This window comes from Eutrema salsugineum, unplaced genomic scaffold, assembly GCF_000478725.1.
Source record: "Eutrema salsugineum unplaced genomic scaffold, Eutsalg1_0 scaffold_14, whole genome shotgun sequence".
Taxonomy (NCBI): domain Eukaryota; kingdom Viridiplantae; phylum Streptophyta; class Magnoliopsida; order Brassicales; family Brassicaceae; genus Eutrema; species Eutrema salsugineum.
This window is the reverse complement of record NW_006256877.1, coordinates 3,587,247-3,603,279: the sequence shown is the minus strand read 5'-3', so window position 1 is coordinate 3,603,279 and position 16,033 is coordinate 3,587,247. Positions and strand designations below refer to the sequence as shown.

The following is a 16,033-nucleotide window of genomic DNA, read 5'->3' as shown; positions in this document are numbered from 1 at the left end:
AAAACACTAGGATTATAGGTTATGGATTTGTATGAAAATCTCATTGCTATCCAAAACGTATTAGACATTACATTCTTTTATTTTTTTCTTGCATGATAAGATATTACATTAAATTTGATTTTTAAGTATTTTAAGATAATCTCTAGTCAAAAACATGATGAAATATACTAGTTTTGGATAATAGTATGGATAATTCCGAGAAAAAATAGTAAACTTTCTACACACAATTAATCACATTAAATTAGCGTTGACCAAAGTTTAATAACTCAGATAATTAAATTTTTAGATAAAAGAGTGGAGGTACGTTTGAGTCAATGTAGTTGTTACTATTTTTTTTCGATCGAGGGCCAACTCATACTATTATTAAGTCTAAAGCAAAAAAACAAAAATTCCAAGCCATGAACACAAAACAAGGAGTCGAGACTAATAGATGTAATTAACCTCTACATCACAACCACATTCGCAAAATTTGAGGCTCTTGAATTGTTACTTTGGCGTCTATAAATCACCAGTTTTATGGATTTTAGTCCAGAGCCGGACTTTTGGGAAACCAAATCTTTTTTCAATTTGTTTGGAACGATTCCAAAAAGGTGTTATCCACGTGTCGCCTGTTAAAGACCAACAAAATTACAAATCACTCCCAACAATTATTTACTTAGCTATTCTTTTAGTTTTAATTTATAAAAATTATAATGTTTCGTGGGTATACAAAAGTTTTAGAAAAATTTGTTTTGTGGATATACAAAGTTACATGGGAATTATATACGATAATTTGTATTTGGGCATTTGACCACAATAAATGATTTGCTTTAAAATGGACAAGCTTCTAAATCTGCCTTTGCGTGAATTAATTATTTTTTCGCTATTTTAGAAATACATAGTAGACGTTGAAATATGAAGTTGGCGCTTATATAACTAAAATTGACTTCATGATAAAACATGTTTGCACTGGAAGAACAAACCGGAATTGCTTTTCATAACCGATATAAAAGTTGAAATAACCATCCGGTTAGTTTGCCTTGGGCAGCAAGTCTCACCAGGATATCGTTAGTAGATTTTGCATGTGTTTGCTGTGAACTGTACATTTACACTGTTGATGGCAAATCTCGTAATTACATTAAAATATTACGACCTATAAGTACTTTTAGAAACAGAATTCTGACGTGGGCGTATAACAACTAGTACGGACCGCCGGAAAATTCAGATTTTTTTTTTTTTTTTTTTTTTGATTTGTTTTTTAATAAATGGTAAATAACTGTTTTAAAACGATTGAGCCAAAAATGATATAAACTAATAAATAAAACAATTATTAATTTTAGTACGCTGATAATACGGCTTATATATTTAGATTGCCCTTATTTCAAAATTATCCATACTGTCATTGTTAACACCTCTATGATCGATCATACAATTTTCTTTTTGTCCGCTGATCAAGTAATTTTCGTATGCAACGATATAAAGTGATATCTCTGACAAAAAAAAATATATTCTTAGTTTTCTTTTCCAGGTAAAAATTAGTTATATATACATTAAAAAAAATATCCATATAGGTTATGAATTTGTATGAAAATTTCATATTGCTATTCAAAACGAATTAATTAGACTTTACATTCTTTTTTTTTGCAGGATAATATTTTACATTAAACACGATTTTAAAGTGTATTAAGATAATCTCTGATAAATTAAAAAAAAACATGCTAATATCTACTAGTTTCGGATAAGAATCCTAATAATTCCGAGAAAAACGATGGTAAACTTTCTAAATACACATTAAATCGCATTAAATTACCTTTGAACAAGCCTTTAATCGTTTAAGTAATTATCGTTTTTTTTTTTTTTTTTTTTAAAGATTAATGCGCAGAGATTGTAACAAACCTTGGACGAATCTTTGACTCAAACGTCTCTCTTATCTAAATCTCTCTCTCTCTCTCTCCCTATATATACGTGTATATATACATATATACATATATATAATCCACACGCATAAACCCCTAAAACACTCTCTCCATCGATTAGGTTTCCTTCTACACTTCGTCTTCTTCATACACTCTTCGTCTTCTCTTCATCAATCTCTTTTCACCGTTCGATTTCACAATGGTTGACGCGAAAAAAGTTCGTTTCATCATCGGAGTTATTGGTACGATCTATCTCCTTCTCTCTCTGTTTACATTCATATCGTAACGATTCAATGTAGTTTTAACAGAGGATTTGAATCCGAAACAAGTAATAGATTGCTCTGTTTTTCATGGATTTCTAAAACGATCTGTTTGATCGATAAGTTTATGTGTGTCGAGCTTTACTCTAATGGCGAGATCTCTTCTCTCGTTTGTTATTGGCTTAGAAAATCGATATAGCTTCGTTATGAGTCCCTCGCTAGATATATTGTTCAATGCGATGAAATAGTTTATCATGCTTTCATAGAATTGTTGAATCGATGATCGCTAATGCATTGATTCATGTGTCATGTGTGTTTAGCTTGATTCTTACGACGGATCTCTGTTTGGAAACCGAATTCATAAACATGGTTTTATTGAATCTTAATCGATCGTTAATGCGCATATATATTCATGTGTGGTGTGTGTTGAGCTTGAATCTTATGATGGATCTCGGATTTGAAACCGATACAGCTTCGTTTTGTGGAATCTTAATCGATTGTTAATCCATAGATTATGTGTTTAATCTCGATCTATTTTCATCCTAATAACGATCTCGATTAGATCGATATGTGACTAACAACAAGTTCTCTCTTACTTTGATTCAGGGAATGTTATTTCCTTTGGTCTCTTCCTTTCACCAGTGTAAAATCTCTTTCCCTCTATCTACTATGAACGTTTCTTTTGCTGGATTATATCATTGTCTTGTATATTATATAGTTTGAGATTAATAATTAACATTATCTTATACAGGCCAACGTTTTGGAGGATCATCAAGAAGAAGGACGTTGAGGAGTTTCAGCCGTATCCATACGTAGCAACAGTGATGAACTGTATGCTTTGGGTTTTCTATGGTCTCCCTGTTGTTCATAAGGATAGTATCCTTGTTACCACCATTAATGGAGTTGGTTTAGTCTTCGAAGCTGTCTACTTATCCATCTTCGTCTACCACTGTGGCAACAAGAAAAACTTCCGTGTATGTTTTCTTCAAACAATATTTATCATTAAAGATTAATGATAAAAACTAGGATCTTTGATTAATGATGAGTGAATGATGATTCTTTTTTATGTTTGTGCAGAGGAACATTGGGTTATATCTTCTGGCTGAGATAATTGCTGTGGCAGGGATTGTTTTGATAACGCTTTTCGCTATTCAAAACGCGTTTGCTAAACAAACATTCGTTGGTGTTATCTGTGATATCTTCAACATTGCTATGTATGGAGCTCCTTCACTTGTCATCGTATGTTCTCTCTCTCTCTCTCTATCTCTCTCTCTCTCAATCTCATAGTTAAAATACTTACTAAATTATTGTTTCTGTTGATTAAATGGTTTTTCTTGTGTGTGTGTGTGTGTGAATTTCACAACAGAAAAAAGTGGTGGAGACGAAAAGTGTTGAGTACATGCCGTTTTTGCTATCTTTCATTAGTTTCATCAACGCTGTGATATGGACTACTTACTCTTTGATCTACAAAATCGATCTCTACGTCCTTGTAAGTATTTTTTTTTAATTGATCATGGTCAATACTTGCTTTGGATTTTGTTGAATTAAATACATTGATATCATTTGTAACTTTTTGTGTGTGTTTTTGTTTTAATTGTATACAGATAAGCAACGGTCTTGGAACGTTATTGTGTGCATCTCAGCTTATCGTCTATGCTATCTACCGCAAATCTACTCCAGTAAACAAAACCGCGAAGCCGTCGGAAATTGAGATTCCGGCGACGGAGAGAGTCTGAAGTTTGGGTGTTTTTGGATCTTTCTACTACTACTACGTACATATGCATGCACATTTGTGTGTATGTATAGGATCTTTTCTTTTATCGTTTCGGCTTTTTTGGTTTGAGTTGGTAGATTTTTAATAAAAAACTGTTTCTGGATTTTTTGGAGATATCGATTTGTCAGGAATTTTTTTTCCTCATTTTTTTTTTTTGGTGTGAAACGGTTTTTGACGTGATAATGAGTTCTGGTGATTCAATTTTCTGTTTATTTATTTATCTATTATGTTTATATGTTTTTCATTTTCTTTGTTCTTATCTGAGAATTTATTCAAGAGAAATGCCCTCTAAGAATATATACTAGATCATATTTTGGTCAAAGTGATTCTCTTTATAAGGAAAACTGGATTCTGAAAATAACTACCCATTTCTAAACAAAAACCAAAATCTATGTTTTTGTAATTTTTTTTCATTTAATAAAAACACACAAAATGAAAAGAGATTAAACAGAAAAAAAAATGATTCCAAACTATTAAAGAAAATAACAAAATAATTTGTTTAGCGTTTAATATCTAATATAAAAAATACGAAAAATAACTCATGTTAATCAAAATCTTTCTTAAATTTAAATAAATCAAATTTTTATTCATTAGTTTGTGTAAATTGATGATATGAAAAAAACATCTGGAGGTGTGGGTATCTTTGAAAGAGCATACATCTACCGCACCAGTGGACATTCAAAAAGGACACTGAACTAAAAGATTCATAGCCTAAATATTTGAACAGTGAACTAGGGTTACAAATTCTGTATCTATGATATTCTAAAACAATATGTTGTCAGCAAACTATATTATAAGACTAAATACGGCACATCCAGCTACCAACTTTTGAATGGAATTCCGAAATTGGCCCAACCCATATGATTCACATACTTTATCTATTATAACTTTTTTGACAGCAGATTTGACTAGAAATTTTTTTTTTTTTGGTCAAAAAGTATAAATGTTTTATCAAGAGTCAATAGCTCAGCTGGTAAAGATCTCAGGTAAAACTTAGAGGTCATTAATTCGAGTGGCTCTTGAGACGGAACCATATAACATGCTTTGGTTTCAGGCCTGAGGGGATGTACGAGCTTAAGCCCATAACTTCTTCCGGATCTGAGAATTTGGGGGTTAAAAACAATTTAAGAACAAATATTTTTTTTTTGTGATTTTGGGGGTTGAAAAATTCGTAAATAACCAAAGAAAAATTTTGGGGGTTATAGGTGGATGTTTCATCAGGCTGTCCCCAGATCCGGCCCTGCTTCTTAGTTATTCAAAAAAAAAGTATAAACGTTTTGAAAAAGCAGAGAACTATCCAAAAATGCCACGACAAATTTAATATAACAAAAAAAAATTTGAAAAAGCAAAAAGTTCTAGACAAAAGCTCATATATCTTTCAGGCCCAAAAAATATAGAAATTATTACATCCAAACCCACTTTCTGAGTTTATATTACAAATTCAGTGACTTCCTGCTATTTGGTGACTTAACATGATCAAAATTATCTACATATCCTTACAATTCACAAACCTTTTTACTCTGTAATTATTACAAAATCGATTTTTTCTGTTAACCTCTCTCTCTCTCTTTCACAAATACACCAACAATAAACAAATCTTTCTATAAATTCTTAAATTTTGTTTTTATAATTTTGTTTTCTGATAAATTCTCTTTTTTTTTCTTTTAATTCATCAACATCGTAATTGTTAAACTCTAAATATAGTTTTTTCTCTGATTTCATTAAAAATATTTGAAAGCAAAAAACGCCTTCAACATGTTCGATAAAATGCGTGAGAGAAGCATGTGTAAAACGTAAAATATGTTTTAATGGACATGTGTGTATGGACAAACTATCATGGATCTGAATAGTAAATATATTTTAATAGATATATTTGTATGGACAAGCTATCATGGATCTGAACCTTGTTCATACACATATGGTTAAACAATTTAAATCTTAGACTCTTTAATGTATTGGTGGATAAGTTAGTTTGGACAAATTTTGTATGGACACGTTTGTGTGAACAATACTAGTTTAATACTGAAGGTTTTTTATAAAAATCACAGTTAATTAGTACAAATACAAATACACATTTGTCCATAACTCGTCATCCATGTGAGACCGTCCATACATGAATATATGAATGTCCACAATATGATATGCACGTATACTTGTCCATATCACTCTTGTGTGGATTAATAGCCGAATTTCATCTGGGTTTTTGGAGATTTTGGGTACATCGCAAAATTGAAAAATCAGGTTTAGTTCATGAAAAAAATTGTTAATTTCAAAGTTTGAAATTAAATTTATGATTCAATCTATAATATAATAATCTTTATATGAGTATATTAGATATGGTGAAGAGATGCAAAAGAAGAAGAAGATGAAGTACTAGAGATGAAGAGATTAAATTAATCTGAGATCAGTAAGAATGGAAAAAATGATGATATAAATTAGATCTAAGAAAAAAAGAAGAAAAAACGTAAATGAAGAATAAAGAGAAGAAGTAAGAAAAAGAAGAAAGAGAAAGTCCAAAAATATTTGTGGAATAATAGGGGTATTTTTGGCATAAACGAGCAATGAACAGTTGAAAAAGTCTCATTCCCACAGAAAGTTACTTAACTTGTAATTTTAACTCACAAAGTGGGTCAGCTTGTTACAAAGTGGGTCAGCTTGTTACAAACTCTGATCCTAAACCAGAGGCTCTATCTGTCTCCTTCCAAGATCCATCAATGTAACATCGCCAGCCTGAATACTGTGTAAGCATTTGATCCACATTACCGTGATTGGGTTCTATCTGATCCTCCCCCGTTGTGCCTCTTCCCAAATAAGTGTTTTTGTTTTGCTATTTTCAAAGTTATTTGTACGTCTCTGTCAATATTTGAGTATATCTTCTCATTTCTCGCTTTCCAAATATACCATATTAAAATCCAGGAAAATAATTGTGTTTGATATTCCTGTGGAATACTCCAAAATAGATAATCAAAGTTTGCGTAAATTGATGATATGGAAAAAACATCTGGAGATGTGGGTATCTTTGAAAGAGCACACATTTACCGCACCGGTGAACATTCAAAAAGGACACTAAACTAAAAGATTCATAGCCTAAATATTTGAACAGTGAACTAGGGTTACAAATTATGTATCTATGATATTGTAAAACAATATGTTATCAGCAAACTATATTATAAGATTAAATACGGCATATCCAGGTATCAACTTTTGAATGGAATTCCGAAATTGGCCCGGTCCATATGATTCACATACTTTATCCATTATAACTTTTTTGAGAGCAGATTTGACTATAAATGTTTTTTTTTTGGGTCAAAAAGTATAAATATTTTACCAAGACTCAATAGCTCAGCTGGTAAAGATCTCATGTAAAACTTAAAGGTCATTAATTCGAGTGGCTCTTGAGACGGAACCATATAACATGCTTTGGTATCATGCCTGAGGGGATGTACGAGCTTAAACCCAAAACTTCTTAGTTATTTAAAAAAAATGTATAAACGATTTGAAAAAGCAAAAGCAGAGAACTATCCAAAAATGCCACAACAAATTTAATGTAACAAAAAAAATTAAAAAAAGCAAAAAGTTCTAGACAAAAACTCATATATCTTTCAGGCCCAAAAAATATATATTTGTGCTATCTGTTCTTATGATGACTCCACAAATTTTTATGGAATGTGTTACTTCTCTCTCACAAAAAGTTTCCTCTTTCTTGCTTTTTCATCTTATTTTCTCTACTCTAAATTTTTTTATTAGTCATAGCTGATTTTTTTTACTTCATAATTTTTAGAAGCGTTTAGATTAATGTTTATAAATTGTAAATTCCAAAATTTGAATTCTTAAATTATTTACTAGTAATAGTTATTAAAAATATGTGTAGTGAAAGGAAATTAAATTCTTTTACGAGGTCCAGTATATTTTTGTTTTTGAATCGAATGTAAAATACGATGTCCAATATTTCTCTTACGTTTGTAGTTTTGCCACTATCTCTTAAATTCTTTTCAATCCACAGTTTTAACAGCTGTTTCGCTGATTTTAAGTCCATGTAACCTAATGATAATTTAATCGCCACTCGGGAGAATTTTTTGACACATTTCCACATCATCCTTTCATCTGTATGAAGATTTTTTATTTAAAAAAAAATCATAGAAACAATGTCAGATGAATCATCCAAGATGATGATCTAGTACATTCTAAGCATTTCTGAACTCAAAAACAGAAGCACTTATATTGTATATTGTTTCAGTTCTAAATCGGTATATTGCTTTATATGTCTTTTCTTTGTGTTAGGAGGACCCAACATTGCTTTTGGAATTGGCTAAATTTGTGGAAAATGTGTTTCTTTTTAAACTTAGCCAACAATCTAAGACCATCCACAACCCTGAACCCCATCAGCATTTTTTAATAATTTTTGGAGAAAAGTAAATGTGGAAGAACTTTGGGTGAACCTTTGATGAGAAATGGGTGTGCAACCCTGATACCCATTTTGAGGTTTAACAGAATAAATTAATAATTTTTTTTAATTTTTTTTTAACTATTTTAAACATTTGAGTTATTTAAAATGAAAATATTTATTTAATACATATAATTTAAAACTAAACAAAGAAATTGAAAAAACAAAAGTAAAACTAAAACTAGTAATTTTCTAGATGTCCAAATTTATGCCAAATTTATGACGACGTACCTTACTGATCGACCGGAGGGGAAGCCACGATTCACCGTCGATTCGATCGAATGGGAAGATTTGTGTCGAAGTCGCGATTATCGCAAATCGCCTTGCAAGGTTTTTTTTTAATAACAAAAGAATGCGAAATAAACCCCAAAAGTTCGACCCCGACCCTAAAAAATTATTCACAAACTTCACCCAATGACAACTTGCCACGTAGGCCATTGAACCTCGACGATACGGGCTTGTCGTGCTCATCCCAGAGAGACGGTATCAGCGAGTTTTTGGACTTAAACGATTAAAAAAATCTAAATAATGGACTTGGGCTCCACGGATGAACCCCGTCCATACCGCGTTGTGGATGCTTTAAGAGCATCTGCAATGCTATGCTTAGCCCGCTTTATTGGGTTGTTTAGACCCAAAAATAATTCTAAATAAAATTAAAAGCTAAGTATCAATTTTTATTTAAGGCCTAGAAGAATCAGTGTTTAATTAGTGTGTACGTGTTCTTTATTTATTGGATAGAGAGAAAGAGAAGAAATATCCAAATTTTTTTTTTTAAAACACTCTATTAGGGATTCTTGCATTGGAGGCAACAAAATCCTACCTTTTTAATAGAGATGTTTAACATAAATTTAACATTATTTTATTACTAAGCATTCCTAAATCGATGTTAGCATTGCTGAGGCTCTAAAGAACAGAAAATTGCTGTTTAAAGTTAATATAGCATCTGATGATGCAGAAATTTTGTATACACTAACTTATTTGTAAAATTTTGTCTTTTCTGTCTTTGTACTAATCACGCAAGAAATCGTGAAAGCCTCATGTAATAGTAAATTATGTCAAAGATTTTTTTATTATCATCAAACGATTGTAAAAAAAAAAATCAACTATGTATACTGCACAGTTGAAACATTTCTTAGTAAAAAAATCAATTTATTGACCAAGATAATAGATTAACAGTGAAATTAAATTCTGTTATCAATACTATTTCATAACTCGTCAGATATGATATACTTTTTAAATAGAGCTATGAACTAGGACTACAAATTCTGTATTAATATTCTAAAACGAAATATATATTTCAAATACTGGCTCTTTGTACTCTTTGTTGTCAGCAAACGATATGATAATAAGATTCTGAGACTAATTAAATATGGCATATTCAGCTACCAAATTTTGAGTGGATTTCCAAAATTGGCCCCACCGCAGATGTGATTCCCACACTTTAACCATTATAATTTTTCATATTTGACTAAACATTTTAAGAAGGCAGAAAAACTATCTACAATAACACAACATGTTTTAGAAAGGTATTTGTTCTTATGTGGGAATTTGGTTACGAGCAATGCCAAGTCCTATTTCATAACTTGTTTGATAAAGTATTTACTACCATTTAATGGAACCTTTCGATTTAATTGTCAATATCTAGAGTTACAAAAAAACCTAATGAGTTCCTAAACGCAAATCAAAGACTACTACTTTTCAAAAATTCGTAATCACAAAAATGTCTAAATCCCATTTCTTAGATCTAAATCCTGCATTACTGAGATTTTTTCCATGTTTGTACTTTGTTTGCACTAAATTTGATAGACGATTTATCAGATAAGCTGCAGTAATGACACTTTCTCCCTAAAACCGAGTAGGTAAACCAGCCTAAAAAGAAGTGAATGTGCTATGTTGAGAATATGATGGTACTTACATTCTACACAACTGTTATGCTGAGGTGTGTATATACAGGACGTTTGATAGAAGAATACAAAACAAAATACATCAATCAGATGAAATTTTATTAAGAAATCAAAAAATTGCGAGAAGAATCGAATAACTTCAAGAATGTGTGAGAAGAATCGAATACATTAAATGAAAAAAACATTTTTCATTAACTAAACCATTGATCTAATCCGTATACTTTGCTGGATATAACCGATGTTTACATCTAATAATAGAATAATCCCAAGAAATTGCAAGAAATATCGAATAAACCCAAGAAATTGCATGCACATTTTTCTGTATGTATATGCTATTTATCTTTTCGGCCTTTTCTTTTGATAGATTGTTAATAAAACAGTTTCTGAATTTGTAGGAGATATATAGATTTGTCACAAATTATTTTTCCCCATCCTTTTTTGGTGTGAACAGTTTTTGACGGAATATTGATTTCTGGTGTTGATAAAAAAAAAAGAAACAAAAAAGTGAGTTGTGATGTTTCTATTTTCTGTTTTTATGTTTTCCAATTTTTTATGAGAATTCAATTCTGCTTTATTTGAATACTGATTATTAGAACAAACATTCGTTGTTGTTGCGATGTCTACCTAGTCAAATGCTATTACATAACTTCTTAAATAAATTATATAAAATACTAAAATGTTGTTTATTTAATTAAATATTATGTTTCTTTTGTCATTTGTCATCTTCTATTAAATAATATAGATGTTAAGCAAACGATCTAGTGAAGATACTGAGACGGACTATGACATTGTGGGATATTCAGCTAACAACTTTAGAACCAATAGAAAAATATCAGAGGATATTCCGAAGTTGGCCCCACTGTAACCTTACTGACTGCAGATTTGACTATATAACGTTTAAGAAAACTCCAAAATGCCACAAAAACATATTTTTATAAGCAAATATTTTTGTCGTAAGATTTAAGAAATAGAACCCTAAACCCAAAACCAAAAAAATGTCAATTTAAAAAATAGAACTTTACCCAAAACCAAAAAAATGTCAATTTAAGAAATAGAACATAGGAAAAGTGTTCCCCCAGCCCAGGTAATATTCTTATATAACGTTTAAGAAAGCAAAAGAAACTCCAAAATACCACAAAAACATATTTTTATAAGCAAATATTTTTGTCGTATTTGTTTTTGGAAACAGACTTAAAAGTGGTTAAGAAAATATCCAAAAAAAATGCGAAGTCTATTTGCATAGAGAGGAGAAAATAACCAGAATCTGCTTAGTTCGACAAAAAAAAAAACAGAATCTGCAAAGCAGTGACAAACACAGCTTAAGACTAAAAACCTTACGAATTACGTAGGAAACATTAAGAAGAGTGCCTATGCTATCCCTTTCCTCTTCCGTATAAAGACACTGTCTAAGTCCAAGGCTCCGGTATGAAACCAAAATGACGCCGTATTGTAAAAGCCTATACGCGTGCTAGTATATACACACTTCCGTAATTGTAGAGTTTGAAGACGGGAAAAAACGATTAGATGAATGATTGACGGCTACGTAGGTGCGTTTTAGTTCCACATCACGCGGCGTTTCTTTTTCTCGGGTGTTTCGTGCACTTGAGCTTTGATTCCATACGTTCTCATCTGGAAGTTTTCGAACGCCTCAGAAACTGCTTCTACCTGTTAAACCAGGGAAACAAACAAACAAAAACCATTACCTTTTGTGTTTAAATCATAAAAAGGAATGAGATAATATAACTAAGAGAGTTAATAAATATTGATCACATACCAATTCTGGTTTTTTGGCATATACTCTCACTATCATATCTTGATATGTTGTTGGTAACAAGTGACTAACTCGTTCGTCAGGTATCACAAACTTCTCTTCACTCTCATAATCCTGAAAAACAAGCCGTATTTAGATTCTGTGTTAGTTTCAGTTTTTCCGTTGGAAGCAAATTTGTAACAAGAACAGAGATCAGTGTATGTACCTTGAAGAAATGGATGCTGATGGTGAAAAAATCCCGCAAAAAATATGAAGTTGGTTAGATTTTTACTTAACCGAAAATTGAGATAAACAAAGAGGCATACATAGTGTTTCTGTACTTACCATTCAAGCGGATTTTCTTTTCCACGAGCTAAATCAATCTTGACGTTGGTAACAGCGATATCTTCTTCTTTCAATGTTAAGCTAGTATGCTTCTGTTAAATGAATAGTGATCAGTATAGCCAATGTGCTGGAGTATAGTTTTCCTCTTATTTAGCCAAGTGTTAAAAGATTACAAACCTGAGAACAGATGATATCCTGGGCAGTGACAGCTTTGAAATGATCGATTTTGTCCTTTGGAACCGCATACTCGTTACAGAACTGCCATTAGACAAAAAAGCCAACTTTTCAGGAGGAAAGTGTTAAAACTAAACAAGTGTAAACTAAGGAGGAGGAAACCGGTAAAAATCGTATTATTACTTGGTACAGTTGCCTTCTGCGAATACGGAGTAGTAAGTCTTTAGCTTCTGCAAGTTCTTTATCAGGAGATAGTTCAATGGTTTTGAGGATTGTATCGTCCAACTGCAATTGCGGAGAACAAAACTTATATAGAGACGCAAAAGAATTTATTGCACAAAGAGAAAGATTTGAATATTGAGGAAGGAGTGTACAAGCAAGTATTGAGATGGGTCATTAATGAGAGACGAAAACCCCAAGTGATCATCGGCTTTGACCATAGCATCTACTATCATAAGCTCTATTGCCTGCAAATGAATGGAAAGAAACAAGTGGGAAAGAGAGAAAGAATAGAGATGGAACAGAGAGAACGATAATGGTGCAATAATACCTTTACTTTCGAATGCGTGTAGACAGTTCGATAGAGATCAGCTCGAGTTGCAAATAACTTGTGGACATTACGATCTGCAAGATTCACCCGGATTTACAAGGAAGCAAATGAAAATAGAGAATATATCAGGTGAAAAAAAACTTACACTCCTTAGCGCGAAAGCATATTTCATTGTCCATGACTCTCATCGTCTCTGTCAGTCTAGAAAACTAAAAATTAGCAATTTTCTTACTAGCAAAGACTGAAATGACTGTAGAGTAGTATGAAGACCTCTGGAACTGAAAATTGCATCCTAATCCACAAGCTCGAGAATCGCGAACAAGGTAGTCAAACCTGGAAAATATTGTAGACAATTAAATTTGACTTCCCAAGACAAAGGTGCAAATCTAAGCACCATGATGTGTGAAAGGGGAAAGAAAGAAACAGCAGACAAGTATACAACTAAAGGATAGATAGAATTACTTGTCCACATCAATCCCATTTCGACCATTAGCAACAATATCATACAAGAAACGTTTCTCTGTGTTGCTCTGCAAATTATGAAAGAAGGTAAAAAATATTTAAAAAACATAAGTAGTTGTTCATGTTCGACAAGAAAAGAGAACACGCCTGTTAAAGAACTTACGTTTAGCTGTGAAAATTCAGTACTAGCTAGGATCATATCCTGTCAAGTAAACATTTAAGTCAATCATCAGCAAAGAGGGCTAGGAAGCAAGAAATATTAGATTGGATTGGTAAAGACTGAAACCAGTATAGCAGTTTCTAAAGTTTTTAGACTAGGGGCCATTTGACAGAAGCAAAAGAGTCTTAAGAAAGGAAACTACCTTCACTTTTTTCAGCATTTGAGCATCAATATCAATGTGATGCGTATCCACCATATGGTCAATCATTTTTACAGACATTAACTCATGAGACCTGCATATAAAAATTGCCATATAAAGAGCTGCAGAGAATAATAATCATATCAAGTATAAAAATTAAGGAAAAATTCTAATATCATATCAAGTAACACCATGGCATTGATCTTTTCAAGGGATGTGCAACATACCACTGACAGCCACTTATGACCTTTGGGAGAAACTCACGCTCAAACATATGACTGAAAGGCCCATGGCCAATATCATGGAGAAGTCCTACAAATAGATATCAGAAATCAGAAATGGGATCAAGGAATAATGTAATCATTGAGCTAACAATAGTTACCAGCAAGTCTCACAGTCTGAAGATCATATCTATCAATATCAAGCTCCGTTCCCTATAAAAAGTAAAGAACGTACATTACAACCTTACACTGTACTCAGCAAAAAGTGTCTGTATATTTGAACAACATTTCCACTACCTGGAAGTTTTTTAGCCTCTTAACAGTTTCGCCTGCAAGCCAATACACGCCTAGAGAGTGCTCAAATCTAGAATGAACAGCTCCTGGATAAACCATGTTCGTAACTCCTGAAACATGTAAAAACATTTCCTCAAAAGAAAGACGATACACCACTCAAGAATCATTACAGTTAGAACTAGTGACATAAGCAATAAACATCCTAAATACTGGATTAAAAAGGTTCTGAAGAAGACTTTCTATATTCGACCCTAGAATTGAATCTCAAAATATAAAAGCTTCTTTATCGAGGGGATAAATAGACAAAACAAGACCGGCTTGCTCATCAAACAAGAGGAGAGGAATCTTGAGTTGAAAACGCAAGCCAACTCACCAAGTTGCTTTAGCTCACGAAGCCTGCCATAAGGAATTAGATTAAGGAATCAGAAAGCTGTGGTTTCAACAAGTCATCGAAATTAGATCATAGAAACGAGAACAATCCAACGACTTACCTCTGAAACTGCTCTGTGTCAATGAATTTTAAACAAAGCTGCAAATCAAACAGGACTATTAGAACAGTTGAACATATCGAGTCAACGGAAATACAACATCTGTACTGAGATTTCAAAGACTTAGTCTAGAGGTTCAGAGAATTTGAAATCAAAGCTATTTGGATAGAAGAAAAAAAAAACTCGAACAGGAGCCAGAAATACAGAACAGAAGAATCGCGTCACAGAATATCCGATAAGATTTTTGCGGTTCGTTCAACAAATATCTCCTCGAATTAAAACTCAACCATACATTCCTTAAACTCAAGTTAAATCTTCCCATAAACATGAACCTAAATCCAACGAGCTCCAAATCACGTCGAGAAATCAAAGATGAAGGAAATCTTATCTAGATTCCAACTCGAAAAAAAGTCACCGGAAAATTCTACAGAAAACCTCCATAGAAACAGTTATACAGAGCGAGACCGAAACCGATAGAATTCCGGCGTCCTTATCTCGGAAACAACCATTTCGAAACGAAGAGAGTTGAAGGAAATTTACAGGATCGAGATAGATGTTTCCATGGACGTTGTCGTAGACATGCTTGGTGAGCCGGAGCTCGTCCGTCGGAGCGCAGGCGGAGTAAACCGGCAAAGTTAGGTCTTCGTTGCAATACGCTCCCATCAGTTTGAATTTCCCGTTCGCTCGCTATATCTCCGGGGAAGCAGTACGTCGAGAGAAACTGGGAATGGTAACCGCAAATTGAGAAAGCGATTTGAATTTAAGCTGCAGGTGCTGAGACTTGAGAAAGACTAGAGAGAGAGTATCTTTAAGGCCTTTTTGCCGTCTGTACGCGATTAATATTCCTTTATTCCTTTTAATTAATACAAGAAAAAGCTGCAAATAGAGCCCTATACGTTTCTTTTATTCCAAGAAGAACCAACAAACTTTTAGAAATTATAAAAAGACCCCCAGGCAAATTAACCGGGACACTAAACTGGATCATCATGGTTTGGTCGTGGCATAAGGGCATACATTTTGATTGATTCTTATTTTATTTGGTCGTCTATAGAACTATAACTCATAATTATTGGATTTAAATCCAGATTAACCATTGATTTATCTATTTTACTT

General features: G+C 32.5%; 2 protein-coding genes across 3 annotated transcripts; one reads left to right on the top strand and one right to left on the bottom strand.

Moving 5' to 3' along the window:
• The first annotated feature begins 2,007 nt into the window (after positions 1-2,007).
• LOC18022464 (bidirectional sugar transporter SWEET8) lies at positions 2,008-3,891 on the top strand. Its single transcript, XM_006405453.2, has 6 exons — positions 2,008-2,137; positions 2,762-2,798; positions 2,907-3,129; positions 3,233-3,394; positions 3,522-3,644; positions 3,760-3,891. Exons 1-6 carry the CDS (start codon positions 2,095-2,097, stop codon positions 3,889-3,891), a joined length of 720 nt encoding a protein of 239 aa, XP_006405516.1. The 5' UTR covers positions 2,008-2,094.
• Positions 3,892-11,466: 7,575 nt separating this feature from the next.
• Positions 11,467-15,736, bottom strand: LOC18022463 (deoxynucleoside triphosphate triphosphohydrolase SAMHD1 homolog). Of its 2 annotated transcripts, none has more exons than XM_024158955.1 (19): positions 15,461-15,736; positions 14,924-14,961; positions 14,806-14,828; positions 14,433-14,542; positions 14,300-14,351; positions 14,145-14,229; positions 13,921-14,011; positions 13,722-13,760; positions 13,559-13,626; positions 13,367-13,429; positions 13,242-13,297; positions 13,097-13,170; positions 12,921-13,013; positions 12,730-12,831; positions 12,550-12,630; positions 12,373-12,464; positions 12,254-12,269; positions 12,052-12,162; positions 11,467-11,942 (listed from the first exon to the last, which is right to left on the bottom strand). In XM_024158955.1, the coding sequence occupies exons 1-19, from the start codon at positions 15,581-15,583 to the stop codon at positions 11,832-11,834; spliced, it is 1,428 nt and encodes a 475-aa protein (XP_024014723.1). In that variant the 5' UTR covers positions 15,584-15,736; the 3' UTR covers positions 11,467-11,831. The 2 variants fall into 2 exon arrangements, with proteins under 2 accessions (XP_024014723.1, XP_006405515.1); XM_006405452.2 differs by having other exon boundaries at positions 11,471-11,942; positions 14,436-14,542.
• Between the last annotated feature and the right edge of the window lie 297 nt (positions 15,737-16,033).